The 22,385-nt window shown below is 34.2% G+C and overlaps 1 protein-coding gene across 1 annotated transcript; it reads right to left on the reverse strand.

Moving 5' to 3' along the window:
• Positions 1-698: 698 nt before the first annotated feature.
• On the reverse strand, positions 699-2,022 carry LOC114410758. Its single transcript, XM_028374687.1, has 2 exons — positions 1,712-2,022; positions 699-1,608 (listed from the first exon to the last, which is right to left on the reverse strand). The coding sequence occupies exons 1-2, from the start codon at positions 2,020-2,022 to the stop codon at positions 699-701; spliced, it is 1,221 nt and encodes a 406-aa protein (XP_028230488.1).
• Between the last annotated feature and the right edge of the window lie 20,363 nt (positions 2,023-22,385).

A 22,385-nucleotide genomic window follows, 5' to 3' on the forward strand; every position in this document is an offset into this window, starting at 1 on the left:
AAGATCTCATTCCTGGCAGAAAATTGTTATTATCCCTAACCCCTAATCATCACAAACGTAGAAAAACAAAAAGAAAAGTCAAAGGAGCAAAATCTTATTTCTCTCCTCTTCAAAGGAATCAAAGTGTACCAGAGAGAAGTCTCATTAGGAAAATGAGAACACATTGTTTATATATTATTTGTGTGAATCATATATTTTAATATCCTATTGATTTCCTATAATTATTAATCTAAAAAAAACTTAAAATTACATAAAATAATTAAATTATTTTTTCATAAAATTTAATTTAATTATTACTTGTAATTATTATCACAAATTAGAAAAGCCACGTTGATACACTCAACGGTGCTATTATGCCCATTGATCATCCTTGGGCCTCCTCGGCTACCTATGAGGATTTAATTCCATTGATTGCATCTTTTTTTTTGGGAAAAATGTAAGTTATATTAAACCCAAAGTATTACAACAAAAACGGGGCATACCCCGCAGCAAGCAAAGAACACAATCCCCCCTAAAACAAGAAGGTCCCGAACAACACCCTAATTAAGATGCAATAAGTGTGACTGTCTATAAACAAGAAATTTAATCTTGTTAATAACATCAGTTATAGAAAATTGATAATTCTCGAAAAGCACTTGGTTTCTAGCCAGCCAGATGCAGTAGATCGAAGTTGCCAAAGCCAAGCAACGAATTTTGCCCTAAACGCCCGATGTGGCTCTACGACGAATGAGAGCACTGATACTGTGCTGAAGAGAAATAGATTGCCTTTTTAGTGGAATCCAGTCGCGAATATGAGCCCAAACTCGAAGAGAAATTCTGCAAGAGAAGAACAAATGAGCATGGGATTCTGCCTCATTAGTGCACAAAGGGCAGAGGAAACCCTTGTTCAGGAAGGCAGCTCTGTCAAGAGCGAGCAGACGGTTCTTGGTAGCAAGCCACAGAATAAAGGACATCTTTGACGGAATGACTGGATTCCAAATAATAGAACTCCAGTGGACAACAGGTCTGGTCCCTCTGATGTAATCATACATCTTCCCCGCAAGCGTCTGTTCATTACAACCCCAAGAATTTAGCATCAGCTTGGCTACCTCAATATTTTCTTCTTTAGAGATGATAATGTCCCTGATCTGAATAAAGACAGAGTCTGAAGAGGAACTAATAAAGTCCCACACATTGCCTCCTTTGAAATAATAATGATGGACCAATCGGACCCAAAGGGAATCCTTCTTTGAGTGCAAGTCCCAAAGAATACAGGACAGGAGAGCGATGTTCCAGTCCTTGAGATTAAAGAGGCCTAACCCGCCCTCTTTTTTGGGAGTGCAAACTTCAGACCAAGCCACCAAAGGTTTGATCTTACCACCATCAGCTTTTCCCCAAAGAAAGTTGCGGCATGTAGCAATGATTGTGTCCAAAACAGATTGGGGCAAGGGGAAGATACTCATCCAGAAGTTAGCAATACCCTGAATAACAGCCCTTATAAGCTCCACCTTCCCTGCATAGGATAGAGATTTTCTGCTCCATCCTTGAATGAGACAAGTAATATGAGAAAGTAAGGGAGCATAGTGGCAGACATTCAGCCTAGATGATAAAAAGGGAACACCCAAGTATCTGAAAGGAAAGTTGGCCAAGCTAAAGCTGTTGGATATCAGAAAGCACTTTTGGACCCACTCCAGCTGAGTAGATGGTAGATTTACTGGAGCTAATTGATAACCCTGAGACATTGCAAAAGTGTTGCAGTTTGGCATAGATTGCAGACACAGAGGGCAGGTCTCCTCTGGACAGGAGCATAATATCATCAGCAAATGTCAAGTGAGAAAGCTGAGTGACTGCACAGTTAGGATTAAATTGGAAATTGGCATTGTCCTTGAGGCTTTGTATATCCCGGGCAAAATATTCAATATAGAGAACAAAAAGGTAAGGGGAAAGAGGATCCCATTGCCTAAGACCACGCTGCCCTTTGAAATGCCCATAAATAGAACCATTAACTGCCACACTGAAGAAGGATGTAGATATACATTCCATAATCCAAGAACAAAACTAAGCTGGGAACCCAACAGATTTGAGCATCCAATCCAAAAACTCCCAAGAGATAGAATCATAAGCCTTATGCAAATCAATTTTCAAAAGGCATTTAGGGGAAATCCTCTTGCGGGTGTATTTACACAGAAGCTCTTGAATATGGAAGATATTGTCCATCATTTTCCTGTTCTTAAGAAAAGCTGATTGGGATTCACCAATAATATTCTCTAGGACAGGGGCTATACGATTAGCCAAAATCTTAGACACAATCTTGTATAGCAAGTTGCAACAAGAAATAGGCCTAAAGTGGTTCACCTGGGAAGCATGATCTGTCTTAAGGATGAAAGCAATGATTGCGTGGTTAATCTGCTTTAAAATCTTACCAATAATGAAGAATTCATTGATGGCTGCAAAGATATCATCCCCTATAATGTTCCAAGCCTTTTTAAAGAAAAAGACATTATAGCCATTAGGCCCAGAGGATTTATTATTATCCATCACAAAGATAACATCCCAGACATCTTGCTTTGTAATTGGCCTAAGTAAGGCAGCAAAGCACTCAGGGGAGACTTTTGGGCCCAGCTTGCAGATAGACATAGATGCAGGTTGGAGGTGCTCTTAAGCACTAAACAACTCTTTGAAATGACTAACAAAAGCCTGGGCAATCTCAGGTTGGGAAGAGGTGAGTTGACCATTATCCAGCCTAATAGCAGCAATAAAATGGTGATGCCTATTGCGCTTGATTAAGGCATGGAAAAATTTAGAGCATTTGTCAGCTTGCAAGAGATACTTGTTCGTGATGAGTTGAGCTATCTTCATAGTCTTTGCTTTTCTAAGCATGATAAGCTGCCCTCTAGCTCGATTTGCTTGAGCAAGAAGAGAAGAGTCATGAGGATTCTGCCTGAGGGAGCAAAGTAGACTACTATAATTAGCTTCAGCTAGCTCCACTCTGTTAGAGATATGACTGAACTCTTGCTTGTACAGAAGCTTCAAAGGAGCTTTGAGAGATTTTAATCTCTTGCAGACCTTGAATATGCCACTGCCATTCATTTGATGGCTCTAGCCCTCTGCAACAATGCCTAAAAATTCTAGGTGATCCACAACACCATTATTAAACTTAAAGGGAGAATTACCTTTGGGAACCACCAACTTAGCGGTTAGAACTAGCAGAGTGTGGTCCGAAATGGATTTGAAGTCCATCACTTCACAAGAAGAGTGATCAAAGGAAGAGATCTAGAACTGGTTGCATATGGCTCTATCAAGCTTGCTCCAAACTCTACCATTTGTCCACGTGAACCTGGGGCCATGACTGTTATTGCCCCCTAGACCAAGGTCTGCATAACACTCTGCAAAATCCTTCAGCTCATAGGCACTAGCTTCAGCTCTATTGAACCGATCAAAGGGAGAAAGGATGGAATTGAAGTTGCCAATGAGGAGCCAAGGATAGCTCATAGCTGCACTGATGTTGTACAGATTAATCCATAAAGCTCTTCTGGCCATGACAGAGTGAAGCCCATAAATGAAAGAAACTTGGAAATGCTTGTTTGTAATTTTACAGTCAATGGAACAATGAATTAACTAAGCACTAGATTCCAAGACAGATAGTTTAACTATGGGAATTAAAATTGTGGACAAAGTCCCAATCTGCAAACTTTCTCTTCATTGTATCTTCCAATGAAATATTATTCAATTTGGTTTCCAAAATGACCATTACATTAACTTCATTACAACGAAGGAAGTTTTGCATCTCACGATGCTTCAGAGGAAAATTGAAGCCTCTGATATTCCAAGAGGCTATAATTATAGCTTAGGACGGGAAGGACCCTCCCCGACATGGATGCTAGATTTTTGAAGCTTTCCTTTCTTTGAGTCAAACTGCCTCTCCTCAGTTCTCTGTGTCTGCTGGATTTGAGCTTTCTTTCCTTTTTTCTGAGGCTTGGTTTTTTACCAGAACAAACCCCTCTTCATCAGGGTCTCCAAATTTGTCCTTCACTGCTCCTGCAATTTCCTTAGGGATTTGGTGTGGATCCTGAATGTTAGTTGGAGTGGATGGCTAATCCTAGTTTTTCTTTTCTTTTACTGAGGGAGATGAAGCATTGGGCTCTGGGATGGCTGCTAATTCAGAAATTTAAGGCTGAACTATGGGAGGGCAATCTGTGGTTTTTTTGCTGGAATCAATCTTAGTAGCAGACACAGCTTTACAGTTTGCTAGTCGGTGTCCAATCATTTTACAATGAGTGCAAAAGGTTGGCCTATTCTCATATTCAATCTTCTGAATGAAAGCCTTACCAGAGGGAAGTCTAAATCGAACCTCTTCACTAAGTTCCATGGAAGCATCAATTTCCACCAGAGCATGGGCAAATGAGATAGATCCCTTGGATGTTGTCAAGTGGTCTGTGCGAATGGGGGGGGGGGGGGACCAATCTTGGATAGGATTTTTCCTAAAGCTTGTGGGTTCCATAGTTCCAGAGGAAAATTTCTGAGCTTAACCCATACAGGAATTTTGCTGAGTTCCTCATTCCCAAAGTCAAAGAAAGCGTGCATAACTTTCAGCAAGAGAGGCCTTTGGAAAATGAAATAGGGACCTTCTGATAGGACCTGATTCAAATCCTCTTCTATCTCAAACTTAAACACCAGTCATCCATTTTCATGAGTTGAATATGAAACTTTACACCCCATTTTTGACAGCATTCCATTAATGCTTTCTATCCTGGAAACCGGCCAACCACATAACCTATAAGGCTGTGACCCCATGCCTCTTCCAAGGATTGCAAATCATCATCGTTCAGCAGCACGTCACCTTCAGAAGATTGAGGTCGATTGCATTTGCTGATGCCATGGGAACTAGTTTCCCTCCATTGTTCTTTCCTTGCTTTCTCTTTAGTTGCTGTTCTTTTCAACTCTTGGCATAAAAAAAATGAGATTTTGATATTATTAAAGAGTACTACTTGGTTACTTATTCATTTAATGTCAGCGTGGTTTGCGCAGTCCTGCTGGAACTTTACTAACAATTAACTTCAAGATCACACACATTTTGACCACAGAAAGATTGGTTCCTAAACAATAGATATTTGCTTTTCAATCTAGTCACCAAATCAACCAAAACTTTCCATTAATGACATTAAATAATTAAACTAATTTATTAAGTTTAGTTCTCTTCTATGTCGGGCAAAAATAAGAAAATGACAATCTAGTTACCCTTTTCCACACTTGGAAAAAAAAAACTTAGATTACAGTTTAATTCATGATCATACTTTTGAACACCGAAATTAGTTTGATTACCAAACAACATATATTTGCTTTTGGATCTAGCTAGTCCCCAAAATAGAAAAAAATTGCTTTTAATAATATCTTTTTTCCACACTGAAAAAGTGTAGAGTGTAGAGAAAACTAACTAGATTGTCATTCTCTCATTTTCGCCCAACAAAGAAGATAACTAAACTTGTTAAATTAGTATATTAATTATTATTATTTATTACAAATCCTACATGGCACTCCATTAATTAACACATAATTGACCTTTTTTCATTAATTAATACTCTAGCCACCACGTATGACTCTCGTCAGTGTGGAAAAGCAAAATTCAATCATTTAAAATATATTTTTGACTTTTTAAAATTACAAACATTTAAAATATCAATTGTTTTAATGTACGTTTAAATATTTAAATTATTTATTTTGAATTTTTCAAATATATTTTTATTTAACTAAAATGCTTTTCATTTTATAATAGCACTTCCTACATCACTTAACCAAAATACTAAAATGTGAAATTAAAATAAAAATTATTATTTTTAAAATCTTAAATTAATTTAAAAAAACAATTCTCTAGAATAATTGAGATTTTGCTGATGCCACGGGAATTAGTTTTCCTCGATTGTTCTTTCTTTGGTTTCTCTTTAGTTGTTGTTCTTTTCAACTCTCGGCATATAAAAAATTGAGATTTTGATATTATTAAAGAGTACTACTTAATTGGCTACTTACTTTCATTTAGTGTCACCGTGGTTTGCACAGCCCTGTTAGAACTTAACTAACAATTAACTTCAAGATCACACACATTTTGATCATTGAAAGATTGGTTCGTATACAATAGATATTTGCTTTTCAATCTAGTCACCAAATCAACAAAACCTTTTCCATTAATGACATTAAATAATTAAACTAACTTATTAAGTTTAGTTCTCTTTTATGTCGGGCAAAAATGAGAGAATGACAATCTAGTTACGTTTTCCCACACTTGGAAAAAAAATAACTTAGATAACAATTAACTCAATTCATGATCATACTTTTGAACACCAAAATTAGTTTGATTACCAAACAATATATATTTGCTTTCCCATCTAGCTAGTCCTCAAAATAGAAAAAAAATGCTTTTAATAATATTTTTTTTTCACACTAAAAAACTGTAGATGATTGAGAAAGCTAACTAGATTGTCATTCTTTCATTTTTGCGCAACAAAGAAGATAACTAAACTTTTTAAATTAATATATTAATTATTACTATTTACTACAAATCCTACATGGCACTCCATTAATTAAAACATAATTGACCTTTTTCCATTAATTAATAGTCAGCGTAGCCACCAGGTATCACTCTCTTTGTGGAAAGAGCAAAATTCAAACAATAGAACTTCAGCTTCAGCCTCGTTGAACATAATGGCCCTTCTTGGTCTCACTGGCTCTATGCAAAGAGACCAAGTCGCATTTCTGAGAGCAACGCATGTATCCAAACAATTTCTGTGAGAGTGTGTTTGGATGGGGGAATTTAAAATTCTCAAGAATTTTAAATTTTAAGAATTTCAAATACTTAAATTGAAATTCTTTTATTTTCAAAATTTTGTGTTTGGATAAAAAAAATTAAAGTTATGAGGGTAAAAAAAAATGAATGAAGAAAAAGAGAAGATATGGTTGGTATGTTAGTTATTCGTGTTCTTCTGCGCTCACATCCGATTGATGTTGCACGAGCTCAGATAGTGTTTCTTGGAAAAGACTGTAAGAAGAGAATTTCAATTTCTCATTTCTTAAAAGAAAATTGAAATTCCAAATTTTTAGTTGTTTAAAATTTTGTTTTAAAATTCCAAAATTTTAAATTTTTCAAAAAAAACATCGAAACAATGAATTATTGATTACAAAATTCTCTGATAAATTACTTTCCTCAGTTAAAATTTTCTATCCAAACGCACTCTGAAAGAAATGCTCACACCTAAGCACTCTAATCTCTTCACCTTCTCCAATTTTGCATAGACAAACTGCACAATCGAGTGTAAAATCATGGAGATTGTAGAAGGGATAATATAGCTATGTACTTCATGAACAAGTTGAAGGTTTTGGTAGAGAAGTGGACGTGTGCTTAATTGGCTGGCTCTAATTTTGCTTTGTGATAATATTCAAACTTTTTGGTGTATAGATATTTATAACCCTTTGAACATAGTAGATGGATATGTGAAACTTTGGCTTTATATGGATGGATGCATGTACAATTTTGACTTTTGGTGGGTGCAATAAAAACGTGATGGCTAAATTTATTATATTGTTGTTATTATTTGAATATTATATGATACTTAAATTGAAAATTATTTTTATTTTAGTACTTTTGTTACATATTTATTGATCTTTTAGTCTTCTCTTTATTTTTTTTAAGCTATTAAAGTTTTACAGATTTAGAATATTATTATTTATCTTTTCTGCTTATATTAATATTTTTAAAAAATTATTATAAAAATTTATCATGAATAATAAGGGTATTTGAGTTTAAATATAATAAAAAATATATTAAGAACTACCACTATAAAATATTTTTACACTATCATTTAATATAGATAGTATCATTTAATATAGTTAGTTGTATATGATTAATTTATTATTTTAGAAATAATTATCTTTAAAAGTCATATCAAACATGACTTTTAATTACTTGACAAAAAAGTTATGTTTTTTCCCCCTGGTGGATCTATATGTGTTGGGGTAAGAATTTTTTTATTTGTATACAGTGTAATAAAAAAAATCTTCCGCACAAAAAAAATATAAGAAAATAAAATTATATTAATTTTATTAATTTATTCTTTTAATTTTTAATGTTCTATCTTTCTAATAAACATCCACATAGGGATTAATTATATTGGATTTCTTTTTTTTTTTTTGTGAAAGAGAAATATTATTCAAGAAGCTAAAAGCCTCTAGGAAAGACAATCTGAGCTATATCAGCTCTTACCTCAGAAACAATAAAGTTTTGAACAAAGGAATAAACATGAAAATTAACATCAACAGGCATAGCATGGCTAGCTAATCTATTTGCAACTCGGTTAGCTTTTCTGAATATGTGAAGTAACATGTTCTGCCTGAGTATAAATTGCATGGTATTATTTATTTTGTAAAAGTCTATGACATTTTTCTTTCGTGAAAATATTATAAATTATTTTTTGTTGCTATTAAATTTTTTTTTTAGATCCGCCACTAATTTCCTGTGAACGACTAGTATATAATGATAAGAGTCCACGCACAAACACCGACCACGTTTTATTGGCATGAAACCATGAACCACGGGAAATGTATTTGAGTTCAAATGTTGTCACAGTGAATTGCCTTGTAATAGGATCATATTAGTTTCTTCCTTGCAAACGTGCGTGCGCAGGAAATGGTGAAGCACAGGAAATGTTTTACAAATTTCTTTTAGGACATTCGGTGCAAACAAAAAAATTTCATCTCATTTTCGGAATCATGAATATTAAAAGCCATAATTCTTATAGATGAATAAAATCTCCTTCAAAAATATTCTTAAAAATATTTATATAAGTTTCTTAGAAATCAAATAGTAACCTGATAGTTTTTATATGCTTTTTTAATTATTTTCATATTAAATAATCTAACAAGGGTAAGGAGATACTTTTATTGCAATAAAAAAGAATTAACTTAGGAAAGTTAATTAGATGTTTGTTTATTAGAGAACTGTGTGATGAGTGATGAATGGGATTAGTTGGAAACAAAACGGGTGATTGAGAATCAATAAGCATAGCCAACTAAGGTTAACATGACCAAAGAAAATGGAAAGTAAATATCACAGAAAATGGGAGACATATTCAAAGTGATTAACAATTCAATGTTGTCCACTCTGTTATTTCTATCTCTCATAGTTGATGGCAGCTAAACTCACTCACCCACAAGGTTAATTTTCTGATTAAGGTTCATGGAGCCAAACTTTTACAGTGCTTAACAGATAATTCTTCACTTGCTCTTACTTTTATTTCTTCCGTGGTCTCTTTCTCTCATGAAGGGTCTCCATTATTTGTAAGATCAAATATTGAATGCTATACATTCTTTTATAGGCTTTTAGGAAAAAAAGTGAGTTAATTTCCTGTCAATGATAGGAATTTGAATTTCAATCAGGCTGCTAAACAATAACAGTCTCAGTGGACCAATTCCTTCGTCTTTGGCTAACATAGCTCAGCTTGCTTCTTGAAGTATCTTCTCGTTTATCATGATTGATATATTGGTTTTTTCTCCTTTATTAATTTAATTTATGGTCAATGATTTGTCTTCTGAATTTTGCTAAGGGATATCTCTTATAATAACTTGAGTGAACCTGTACCAAGAAGAAATGAAAAAACATTCAAGGTGTTTGGTCTTTATTTTATTATTAACTTTTCTCGTTCAATATTGTTTCTGTTTTCCTCAAGTGGCTTAAAAAATATAAATTCTGTTTACATGTTAATAAATAATTGTATCTTTTAACTAATCTTGAAACAGTATTGTAGGAAATCCTAAGATATGTGCCACTGGCGTTGAACAGAATTGCTTCAGAACAACATCGATTCCTTCTGCTCCGATCATTTCTCAAGGTAATAATAGTTCTTACATGCTGCAGATTTGTTTATGCTTTTCCATCCTCATGATGTTGCATCAGAAGTTTTTCTTCTTATCTGTCATAAAGTGGACTTAGTCCAAAACTACTGTTTTGGAGTGCAAGATTATTTCACATAGAACTGTTCGAAACTATCAATTTCTAAGTTGTCTTAACTTGTTTATAATCATTGCTTCCATCAGTCTCCACCCCTGTATATTTTTTTTTCTTTCTTTTTGTGTGAAATTACCTTCATACCCAAACACAACTTCCTGAAATTCTTTTCAAGAATCACAATCCACCAAAAGATCAAAGAGTCACAAACTTGCCTTGGCGTTTACTTCAAGCTTAAGCTGCATATGGTTACTAATTCGGGGAGTTGGCTTCCACATTCATCAAGTGGAGAAAAAGATATAACAAGAAAATATTGTTTGAGGTTAATGGTTAGGGGATCATACTCTGATGAAGCCTATATAAGCCTACTTGGTAGGCATATCATGATTTATTCTTGTCTATTTTAACTCAACTTTTCCCCTTCCGAAACAACCCCGTGAAGTGGTTTGCCTTGGAAACCTCAAGAAGTTCCACTCAGAGAACTTCAGCAGCAAGAACTTGATTGCCAAGGCGGTTTTGGAAATGTCTACAAAGGGTATATCCAAGATGGTATAGTTATAGCAGTAAAAAGGCTTAAAGATATACCGTTGCAGGTGAGATCAAATTCCAGACTGTAGTTGTGATGATCCGCTTAGCCGTCCATCGGAATCTTCTTCACTTGTATGGATTCTGCATGACAGCTACAGAGAGGCTCTTGGTTTATCTCTATGTCAAATGGCAGTGTTGCTTCCTGTCTAAAAGATAATGGCAATTTTGTACTGCTAGATAAGAGTTACTATATGTAGTTTTTAACAAGATTTGGTTCTTCAAATTGGTAGCTTATGTTGAAAGTCCATGTTTATACAAATTGATCCTCGAAGTGTTAACTTGCTAACAAGTTAGTCAAACTGATTTGTGAACTTGTAAATAATTTTATATCTCAAAGGACTAATTTATATAAACAAAAACTTTCAGGGGCAAAAACAACACAAGCTGTCATTTGCTAGTACCAAATTGACTATTAATTTGCATATGTATCCTCGAGAAATGTCAGCTACACTCTCTAACATACTCTTTATTATTAGTTAAAAGTTATTGGAAATCACAAAACTATGTAGTTCTCACTCTTTGCTTATTGATCCTCTATTCATGATTTGTATTTTCGAATCGGTTTTAACCAATTAAAGAGTGTGTTAAAAGGAATGTGTTAGAGTGTGTAGCTGACACTCATCATGTATCCATTATTCTTCTGTCTAATGCAGTGCAGTGTGCATGTAAGCTGTTTTCTAGCTTATTTTTTCCTTATACAGAATTCAGACCACTATAACAAGTTTCCTAACTTGTTTTTTTCTATCAGCAAATAAGGATGAATCTATAATACTAACATTTGAAGATCCAAAAATTGTTCTTATTGGCAAAAAATACACGTGTCAAAAGCTGGTGAATTTGCTCAAAACAAGGTTTGCAACTATTTTGCTTCTTCAGGAATTAACTCCAAGGCTTCAAACGAACCACATCCAACAATTGCACTTTCTAGAAAAAAAAAGCATTTTGAAACAATTGTCCATTTCAGGAAATTGGTTGTACATTATAACCAAAACAATAAGCCTTCCAGATGCACAAATGCACAAAACCATTTCATAACTTTTCTGGTTTGAAGAAAACCAAATGCACCAAAAATGAGCTACTCCCATTGTTTAGTTTTTCATATACAACAAATGCATTCCCTACCAACACACAACAAAGAAACAACACATAACAAGTTGTAGGCATATCATACTCTATGTATAGCAGAGTAGCAACACACAACAAATGGAAATTTTTGGGAGGATGACCCAAAATTTTTTGCTTCATACACCTACAATAACCAAGTCATAGTTGAGAAGGAGAGTTAAAGCCTTTCAAGTATCACACTTGCTTTTGTGTTGATTTTAGGTTCTATCATTTTTCAGTAATAATCTTCTTATGTTGAACCTTTAGATCTAAATTTTCTTCCAAAATATTGGTTAGAAAAAAAAACACAAAAATCTAAGTGTAAATCACTTAATCCATGTAGTCTTAGAGTCATGTTTAGTCATAATAATTGTCACATTATGTTCTAAGTTTGTGTTGAGTTTTGATTTTATTGATTGAATTCTAGATACATTTGTTCATATATTCTTGTCATTATTAGCCTATCTTTTGAATTTTGAGTCTAATTCATGCATGTTATTTAGTTCATAGCATGTTATAAATCAATTCCTAGAAGAAGTCTTGTTGTTGAACTTATTTTTTGTTTTCCAAGTTTCCTACATGATGCCTATGAAGAAGTTGAGTTGTGATGCTGAGTTGTGGATGAATTTGTGAATCAAAATAAGTCTTAAGATCACTTGAATTGTGTTATTCAAGACAATTGAGCATAAGCAAACACAAATTGTAACTATCCAAACCTTAAGCAATATAAACACTACTCTAGATTTCTAGGTTAAACATGACTGGGAATTGGTCACTACTAATTTTGAGCTAAACTTTTTACTGAAGTTTCTAGACATCTGGACCAAAATTAGAAAAGAATAAACAAGTGATTTGGATAAATGAAAAAAATAATAAAAATCATACACGTTGGAAGGAAAATCAGTGTCCAGAAAAAAAGTGAAAGGGAAGTGTGTTTGTTGTTTTGGCTCAAAATTTGTTCTATAATTAGTGCCTATTTTATACTAATCTTAGTTCTAAAATTTCAATTAAAAATTAATATGAAAACAAGTGCTAAAACTAGAGGTTTCTTGAATCTTATTTTTTAGTTTTTGTACTCTAGATCCATTCTAGGTTTCTCTTTGAGTCTTGGCTTGCTTTTATTTCTTCGCATTGCTTTAATTGTTGAATAATCCTTGAAAATTTGTCTTGTTAAAACTCTATTAGTTTATCTTTCATTTCAATTTGTTGGTCTTTGGTTATTGCTTGTCTCTTAGTTCCCTTGTTTGTGAATTGCCATATAGGGAATTGGAAAGGAGGATTGGTGCCATCCCTTGAAGAATTTGAGTCAAAAAGCAAGGGCTCAACCACCTTAAGAGATATTGGACTAAGAAGCACTTCAAATTGAGTGAATCACCAAAGAGAAAAAAAACACCAAAATTGAGGACTATTTTATAATTTTGTAATTGGCAATTTACTTACCTTCATTACTTTCAAGTTTTGTAACAAAAAGGTCTTTCATTGGAAGTGTGTTGGGAGCCTCCAATAGGTTACCAAACTTCCATTTGTGTGTAATAATTTTAGGCAATTTTCCCTTAGGATAGTGAATATTTTGTTGGGAACCTCAAATGTGGTCATCCAAACACTCCTAGGATTCACCTAGTTTACATTTCTTGCACTTTAATTTCTTGCTTACTTTCATAACTTATTTTCTTTACTAGTCACGCCTAGTTTATCTTGTAATTACATAATTTTTTCTTCTTGCTTATCAAGCTTATCTTGATTTCTTTTGAACCCTAGATTTTACCTTTTACAAACCCCCGACAAGAAAGAACCACAACTTAGAAACCAATATGAGTCATCATTCATCTAGTGTTAATGGTGAGGGTACTAGTCATAAGGATCCTCTATCTAGAATCTTAGATGAGTTGAGTTCCCTCAAGTTATGGAAAGAAAAACTAGAAAGAAAAGAAAAATGAAGAGAGAGGGTTGAAATAAATTAAGATGAGAGAGAAAAAATAAGAGAGGAAGAAAGAAGAAAAATAATGAAAGAAATGAAAAGAGAAAAACATGTCTCCTATAGTAGTCATGACTCTTGCAAGAGTTTAAGTGAAGAACTCAGCGACTATTATAGAGGGCGCCATAGTTCACATTCTAAACATCATTCCCAAAGAAAAGAAGAGGATAGAAGGCCTCAAGAGGTTAACATTAGCCTCCTATATTTTCATGGAAAAGATAATGTCAAGGCCTACTTAGATTGGGAAACAAAGGTTGAACAAATCTTTGCTTTCCATCATATTAGCGAAGAGAGAAAAGTTCCATTGGCTACCCAGGGTATGCCCTCTATTGGTGGACTTCCCTTGTTAGGGAACAAAGGATTCATGGGGATCCTCCAGTAGAGCATTGGAATGATCTTAAGAGTGCCCTTAGGAAGAGGCACATTCCCTTCTACTACGAAAGGGAGTATGAGTGTTGAAGAATATAAAAAACAAATAGAACTACTCTTTTTAAGAGTTGGACTTAGGGAGGAGGAAAGAACAAGCATAGCTAGGTTCCTCAGTGGACTTAATATGGAAGTGAGGGACAAGGTTGAACTCCTTCCATATAGGGACCTAGATGAGCTAGTCCAACTTTGTATAAGAGTGGAACAACAACTTAAAAGAAAGCCTTCTTCAAAATCTTATGGCTTTCACTCTTATCCAAAGAAGGACCAAGCCTAAGGATTTTGGGGGGCTGCACCTTCAAAACCCAAGGAAGATAAGGGTAAGACCATAGAGAAATCCACCCCTAAGACTAGTTCCCATGAAAGAACTAGCAACATTAAATGCTTCAAATGTCTTGGGAGAGGTCTCATTGCCTCTCAATGCCCCACAAAGAAAACCATGATTATGAGGGGTCAAGACATTTATAGTAGTCAAGAGGAGTCGACTTCTTCCCCTTCCTCTAGTGGAATTGAAGATGAAGTAAGGGGTGAAGAGTCTAGTGAGGAAGTCTACCCCCATGAAGAAAGAGACCTCGTAATGGTTAGAAGGCTCCTTGGAGGTCAATCTTGTGATCTATTTCAATCCCAAAGAGAGAAAATGTTTCATACAAGATGCAAAATTTTAGATAAAACTTGTTCTCTCATTGTTTATAGTGGATCTTGTTGCAATTGTTGTAGCACAAGATTATTTTCTAAGTTGAACCTCACTATCATTCCCCACCCAAAACCTTATAAACTTCAATGTCTCAATGAGCAAGGGGAAATGATAGTTAACCAACAAGTGAAGGTACCTTTCTCCATTGGAACATATAAGGATGAAGTTAATTGTGACATAGTTCCCATGGAGGCAGGGCATATTCGTTTTGGAAGGCCATGGCAATTTGATAGGAAAATCATTTTACAATGGCCTAACCGATGAGATTACCCTCACCCATCTTGGCACTAAATTTGTGTTGCATCCTCAAACACCTTTATAGCTGGCCAAAGATCAACTAACTATGAAAGGTAACAGGGATAAGGAAGAAAAACAAAAGAAAAAGAAGGATAGTAAGGCCTTGTCTTCAAAGCCCAAGGGGAAGGAAAAAGAGGAAAAGGCTCCAAGAAGATTGTTAAGAAGGAAAATCATTTTGTAACAAAATGTGATATCAAAAGAGCACTCCTTCTTAAACAATCTTTCTACCTTCTCCTATCAAGGGAAACATCCCTTAGCACTGCCATACCTCTTGAGCTTGAGGTTATTCCTCAAGTAAAGGAGTTGTTGGATGAGGGTTTGGTTTGTAAGAGCTTAACTCCTTATGCTTTGTTGGTGCCCAAAATTGGTATTATGAGGCACAAAATTCCAATCATAAGTGGTATAACGAATGTGTTGAGTGGTGCAACCCTCTTTTGTAAAATCACCAATGCATCCAACATCTTCATGATTCACATACATAGGGACTCATTTGGTAGGTTTGTTCTTATTTTTAATTTCAATACAAACTTAGATGCTCATATGGGATACCTTAGGTTTGTCATACTTTTTGGTAGGAATAATCAACATAAAAATACAGAAAAAATGTATGTTTTATTGCATTACTTTCTTTAATTTTTTAAATAGTGATCAAGGGGTTCCCACAAAACCTAAGAGAATAAAGGTCATTTCTGAGTGGCCCATTCCACCAACTATAAGGAAAATTTGGGGGCTTCCATGACTTAACAAACTTTTACAAAAGGTTTATCCCATAGTTTTCTATACTTGTATCACCACTCATTGAGTTGGTGAGGAACCATGTTCTCTCATGGGAAGAACTCAGGAAATGAGTTTTTAGACCTTACCTTACTCCAACATACCAAACACCACTGATATATATGTTTATATTCTTTTTATAGGTATCGAGGGAAGAAGCCCAGGGTTTCAAAAACCTCTGGATTTGAGGTCATATCCTTTTCAAGTGGGAGGGAATGATGCAATCCTACCCCCAAGGGCATTAGATAGAATACTCCAAGAAGATTGGGTCAAAGAAGCAAGAGAAGACCCTAGGGTTCTCATGAGCCGTAGGGTAGATTTTGGGCCCATGTGCTAAGTATGAGCCCACTTATCTTTGTACATATTAGATTAAGGTTTCATTATTTTTGGGCCTTGTATTTAGTGCTTCGTAGTGTAGGGAAGGTACCCTAGTAATATAGGATTTTTTGGCCCTTGTATTTTAGGGCACCTAGACTAGTTTTTCTATTAAAGGTAGTTTTATAATTTCACATGCATTAAGTACACTATTTGATGTGTGTGTTGGGAAATAAATTTAATTGAATTGGGAAAAGCCCAATCCAAATAAATTTTAGAGGGGGAGGTGAGCATTTGCTTGCTACATCCCATTGCCATATCATATAGTCACACTTTGTGCATGCCCTTCATACTTTACATGCCTTATGACCCCTAAACACACTTAGTGGGGAATCTTGGACTTGATCTTGGATTATGGGCTTCACTATAGCTAAAATCACTAATCATAATTAGTGAAATTTCGATTCCAAATTTGGCTCCACAAATTCAAATTCAAGTGAAATTTGAATATGAATTCAAAATTTCCCTCAAATTTGGTGTGACACTTAAGCTATAAATAAAGGCCTTGTGTGTTCATTTTTTTTTCAAATTTGATCGTTTGAGAATTACACTTCAAAGTTCATACCTCATTTGAGGCACAAAATTTCGTGCTCCTTCTCTCCTTCTCCCTCCACTCATCTTCTCCTACCTTCAAGCTCTTATCCATGGCTTCCTATGTTGGTGAGCTTGCTCTTGACTCATCTTCTCCTTGAAGTGGCGTCTCCAATCTTCTTTCTTCCTTCTTTGTTCTACTGTCATTGAACTTCAAGAAGCAAAGGACTCCATTGATGAAGAAGATTCAAGGCCTACAAGCTCCACATAGAGCTACATCACTTATACTACATGAGAATTCTTCTCACGATGCAGTGGGGTTGTGTTGATTACGACAATATCAAAACTGCCAATGGAAAAATCTATGCTAGTTTTCAAGATGCATGTTATGCTTTGGGGTTACTAATGGATGATAAAGATTATATTGATGCAATTAAATAAGCCATCGAGATAGGTTCTGGAAACCAATTGAAGAGACTTTTTGTTACAATGCTATTCATGAATGCAATGGTAAAACCAGATGTGGTATGGACTGCCCACTTGGAAATTGTTAGTAGATGGAATTGTCTACCAAAAGAGAAGACAACTAAATATTCCAAGTAAAGTTCATGTCATTTTTAGTTTTATATATCTTAAATCTATAAACTGATTATATGGAGTTTTAATGTAGACTTTATTGTTTGAACTCAATATAGTACATAGATATGTAGATGATCCATATTGTTATAAATGAAAGTTTATAGGTAAATAGATCAAATTAAGTGAGATTCCAAAAGAAAATTAAAATTTTTATTTTTTTCATTGTATCTGATATGTTAGAAAGTTCATATGTTTGCAACATACTATCTATAAAGCATTTTTATTTGTTGTAGGTCTTCACATTGAAGATAGTGACTTGAAAGAGCTTTGTCTTATAGAAATTGAGAAGCTACCCAATTCGAATGGAAGATCTTTAAAAGATTATACTTCCCTACCATGTCCAGATAGTTCTAACTTGATTTCTATGTAAACAAATTCATTGTAGAACAACTCAATTATGACACAAATGAGTTAACTAAGCTCAATGCTACTCTATTGAAGTTGCTGACATAGGAGCAGTTAGATGTCTACAATCAGATCATTGAAGTCGTGTTTTCTGATCATGGCCAGTTTTTCTTCCTTTATGGCAATGGTGAAATTAGGAAGACCTTCCGTTGGAATACATTGTCAACTGCTATTAGAGCACAAAAAAAATTGTTTTGAATATTGCATCCAGTGGTATTGCCAGTTTGCTTCTCCCTGGTGGAAGGACAACTCATTCTACTTTTTCAATTCCATTGTTAATGACTGAGGAATCAACACGCAACATAGCTCAAGGTAGTCTTCATGCAAATCTTCTTATTGGAACTAAATTAATTATTTGAGATGAAGCACCAATGATGAATAAATATTTTTGAGGCTTTGGACCGCACTTTGCGGGATTTGATGCATTGTAAGTGTGAAGAAAACAAATACAAGCCGTTTGGTGGAAAAGTTATTATTTGAGGATGCCATTTTAGAAAAATTCTACTAGTAGTTAAAAAGGTTTCAAAACAAGATATCCTTAATGTAGCAATTAACTCATCAAATTTATGAAAACATTGCAAAGTGTTGAAATTGACAAAAAAACATGAGATTGACAACTATCAAGACAAATCAAATAGTTAACGAGATCAAGAACTTTGTTGATTGGATTCTTCAAATTGGTAACAATGGCATGGATTCATATGATAAAGGTGAAGGTGGCATTGAAATACCAACTGATATTTTGGCTTTAGACATTGATAAACCATTCCTCTCATTGGTTGATTTTTTGTATTCAAACATATTGGAAAATTTGAATATTCCAAATTTCTTTGAAGAGAGAGCAATCCTAGCTCCGGCATTAGAAACTGTTGATGAAGTAAATGAATTTATGTTGTCTTTAATTTCAGGGGATGAAAAATAATATTCAAGTTTAGACACTTCTTTCCATTTTGATGAAGATTATGAAATACAAGGTGATTGGTTTACACCAAAATTTTTGAATGAGATCAAGTGTTTAGGAATTCCAAATGGATTATGTAATGGTACACGACTACAAGTCAAATAGTTAGGCAAAAATGTCATCACAACTACAGTACTAACTGGAAAAAATTATGGTGATACAATTTTTATTTCAAGAATAGATTTGGTACCCTCTGATCCTAGCTTCTCATTCAAATTCCAACTTCAACAATTCCCTCTATCTCTGTGTTTTGCAATGACTACAAACCAAAGTCAAGGACAATCATTATCTAAGGTTGGATTATATCTTCCAAGGCCAGCATTCACTCATGGTCAACTATATGTGGTAGTATCTAGAGTGAAATCAAAGGAGGATTTGAAGATGTTGATTTTGGATGAAGAGAGAAAAGTATGTACATCAACCAAAAATGTTGTATACAAAGAAGTTTTTGTAAACCTAAAGTAACTACATATAATAGGTTATACATTGAGGTTTGTAGTAATCACAATAGGTTGATTATGCAACCAAAAAGAAAATAAGTGTTGGACAGACATGCAACTATATGCTTATTGGATTCTTTTTTTGTAAAAGTTCATAAAAATTATTGCATTTATTGGTCAAAACAAAATGAAGGAACTACTCATCACTAATGGTTATGGTCAGAATAGTTATGCCCATGATTGGCAATCTTTATCCTTAAGTAGAAGTCATTATAAATACAATCAAAAGGAAATAACAAAGCAAGTTAAATTTCACAAAAAAATCCTTTTAATATGTTCTTAGCAGTAGAATTTTGTACCTTTCTATATGAGAATCTGATGACAAAATGTTGGCAGTAATACATATTTTTTATTCAAAGGAAAAAATATTTGTATACGCAACCATATACATGATAATACCTACATACATAGTGAAAAAATACTAACTAATTGGCAGTATAAAAATGTGTACAATTAATAATACTGCACACGTCCCAATACATGTATTATGGCACTAATTTGCAGAACAAAAAGTTCCAAATACAACCTATTTTCAGTATTTTGAACAATCACATGCTAACATCCTCTGTTTATAGGAAGACCTCTAGTAATTTGGCTTCATTCATGTTTGTAGTAATAGCAATAGGTTGATCCTACAACCAAAAGAAAAGAAGTTTTTGAAAACCTATAGTCACTACATATAATAGGTTATACATTTTTTTTTTTGTAGAGATGAATGTATCTTCATGCATTGTGTGTAGTTTGATTATTATTGGTATATGTGTAGTAGTTGTGATGCAACCCTCCCTAGGAAGGGATGAGTCACCAGAGCCATGAGCAAGAGGCTCCAAGAGGATTGGGCTAGAGCTGTTGAAGAAGGCCCTAGGGTTCTCATGAACCTCAAGGTAGATTTTGGGCCCATGGACCAAGGTTGTGTCCACTTATCTTTGTACATATTAGATTAGGATTTCATTATTTTTGGACCTTGTATTTAGGGCTCCATAATGTAGGTAGGGTACCCTAGAAATGTAGGATTTTTTAGCACTTGTATTTTACGACACCTAGACCAGTTTTTGTATTAGGGGCAGTTTTGTAATTTTACATGTATTAAGTGAATATTTGATGTGTGTGTTGGGAAATAAATTTAATTGAATTGAGAGAAGCCCAATCCAATTAAAGTTTGGAGGGGGAGGTGAGCATTTGCTTGCTACACCCCATTGCCACATCATATAGTCACACTTTGTGCATGTCCTTCATGCTTTACATGCCTCAAGTACACTTAGTGGAGAATCTTGGACTTGATCTTGGATTAGTAGGCTGAACCACATCTAAAATTCACTAATCATAATTAGTGAAATTTTGGCTCCAAAATTTGGCTCCACAAATTCAATTTCAAATTCAAGTGAAATTTGAATAGAAATTCAAATTTCCCTCCAATTTTGTGTGAGACTTAGGCTATAAATAGAGATCATGTGTGTACATTTTTTCAACTTTGATAATTTGATAATTATACTTAAAATTTCAGACCTCATTTGAGGAACAAAATTTTGTGCTCCTTCTCTCCCTCTCCCTCCACTCATCTTCTCTTACCTTCAAGCTCTTATCCATGGCTTACTATGGTGGTGAGCTTCTTCTTGACTCATCTTCTCCTTGAAGATGAGGTACAAAATTTTGTGCATATCCTTCATGCTTTACATGCCTCATGACACCTAAGTACACTTAGTGGAGAATCTTGGACTTGATCTTGGATTAGTAGGCTGAACCACATCTAAAATTCACTAATCATAATTAGTGAAATTTTGGCTCCAAAATTTGGCTCCACAAATTCAAGTGAAATTTGAATAGAAATTCAAATTTCCCTCCAATTTTGTGTGAGACTTAGGCTATAAATAGAGATCATGTATGTACATTTTTTCAACTTTGATAATTTGATAATTATACTTAAAATTTTAGACCTCATTTGAGGTACAAAATTTTGTGCTCCTTCTCTCCCTCTCCCTTCACTCATCTTCTCTTACCTTCAAGCTCTTATCCATGGCTTACTATGGTGGTGAGCTTCTTCTTGAATCATCTTCTCCTTGAAGTGGAGTCTCCAATCATCTTTCTTCCTTCTCCATTCCACTGGCATTCATCTTCAAGAAGCAAAGGACTCCATTGATGATGAAGATCCAAGGCCTACAAGTTCCACATGGAGCTACATCAAGTTGTGTTGTGAAAAGTAGTACATCATGTTCATTTAGGCATACAAAGGATTGGCATGTTCACTTTTGAGAGGATATAGACTTAAGGATTTTTTTATGGTTATGTTGATGTACTTTTGGAATTTGATTGTCAAAGAATTAGTTACTTATAAACCACTACTTATAAATTAATTGACAGATTAATATATTTTGTAATGCAATCACTATCCTTCAATATCAGCATGCATTAATTTAATATTGTATTTTTTGTGTGATTTTTAGATTATTATCATTTTTTTTATCAAACTTGAAAAATATAGTTTAAATACTTTTAAATATTTAGTTGTTAGATTTTGGAGTTATTGTATAAAAGTTCTGATTAATTTATCTATTATCTATAATCAACATAAAATATAACTAAAATATTTTTGTTAAACTATTTTAACAGATACAAAAAAAATGCATTGATCCTTTATAAAGGAAAACTGAATACGGATGGTCATTACTCTTCGCATATTCTCTCTTATATTCTCATACTCAAGCATGCACGGGACCACGAAGGAGCAGCAATGGACCACAAAGCATTCAATAGGGGACCACGACAATGACCACAAGTTTATCATGCATTTGTTGAACCACATTGACGACATACTTAGATGGGAAACGAAAGAAACATTTTTACCATTGATTTTGTAGATGAGGTATTCTTTTCTCATGAACCCATATTTGCTTCATCATTATACGATTAGTAATTTTGGGGTTCATTCATGCATGCTGTGATTGAAACTTTTGATTGAAACTTCACTTTATTACACATTTTTGGTTACATTTTCATTGTAATACCCAAATATTTAACATACATCCATGTCTTTCTATGCATCATACTCCTCTAAAGAAGGATATAAGGATATAGTGAGGAGTTTTTTGATATTTATTGTTCGGATTCACTATTAAGTAGTGTAATTTTTTCTATTAAATCTTTTTGTA

The sequence above is a fragment of the Glycine soja genome, chromosome 4 (genome assembly GCF_004193775.1).
Source record: "Glycine soja cultivar W05 chromosome 4, ASM419377v2, whole genome shotgun sequence".
NCBI classification, from domain to species: Eukaryota; Viridiplantae; Streptophyta; class Magnoliopsida; order Fabales; family Fabaceae; genus Glycine; species Glycine soja.

What these genes read in the sequence shown, in the direction of transcription:
- LOC114410758 (XM_028374687.1), bottom strand. Translation starts at nt 2,022, where the DNA reads ATGGAATGTATATCTACATCCTTCTTCAGTGTGGCAGTTAATGGTTCT. An exon ending in CACTTTTGCAATGTCTCAGG is followed by an intron (nt 1,609 to 1,711) that starts GTTATCAATTAG and finishes CTTTCCTTTCAG; the next exon opens with ATACTTGGGTGTTCCCTTTT.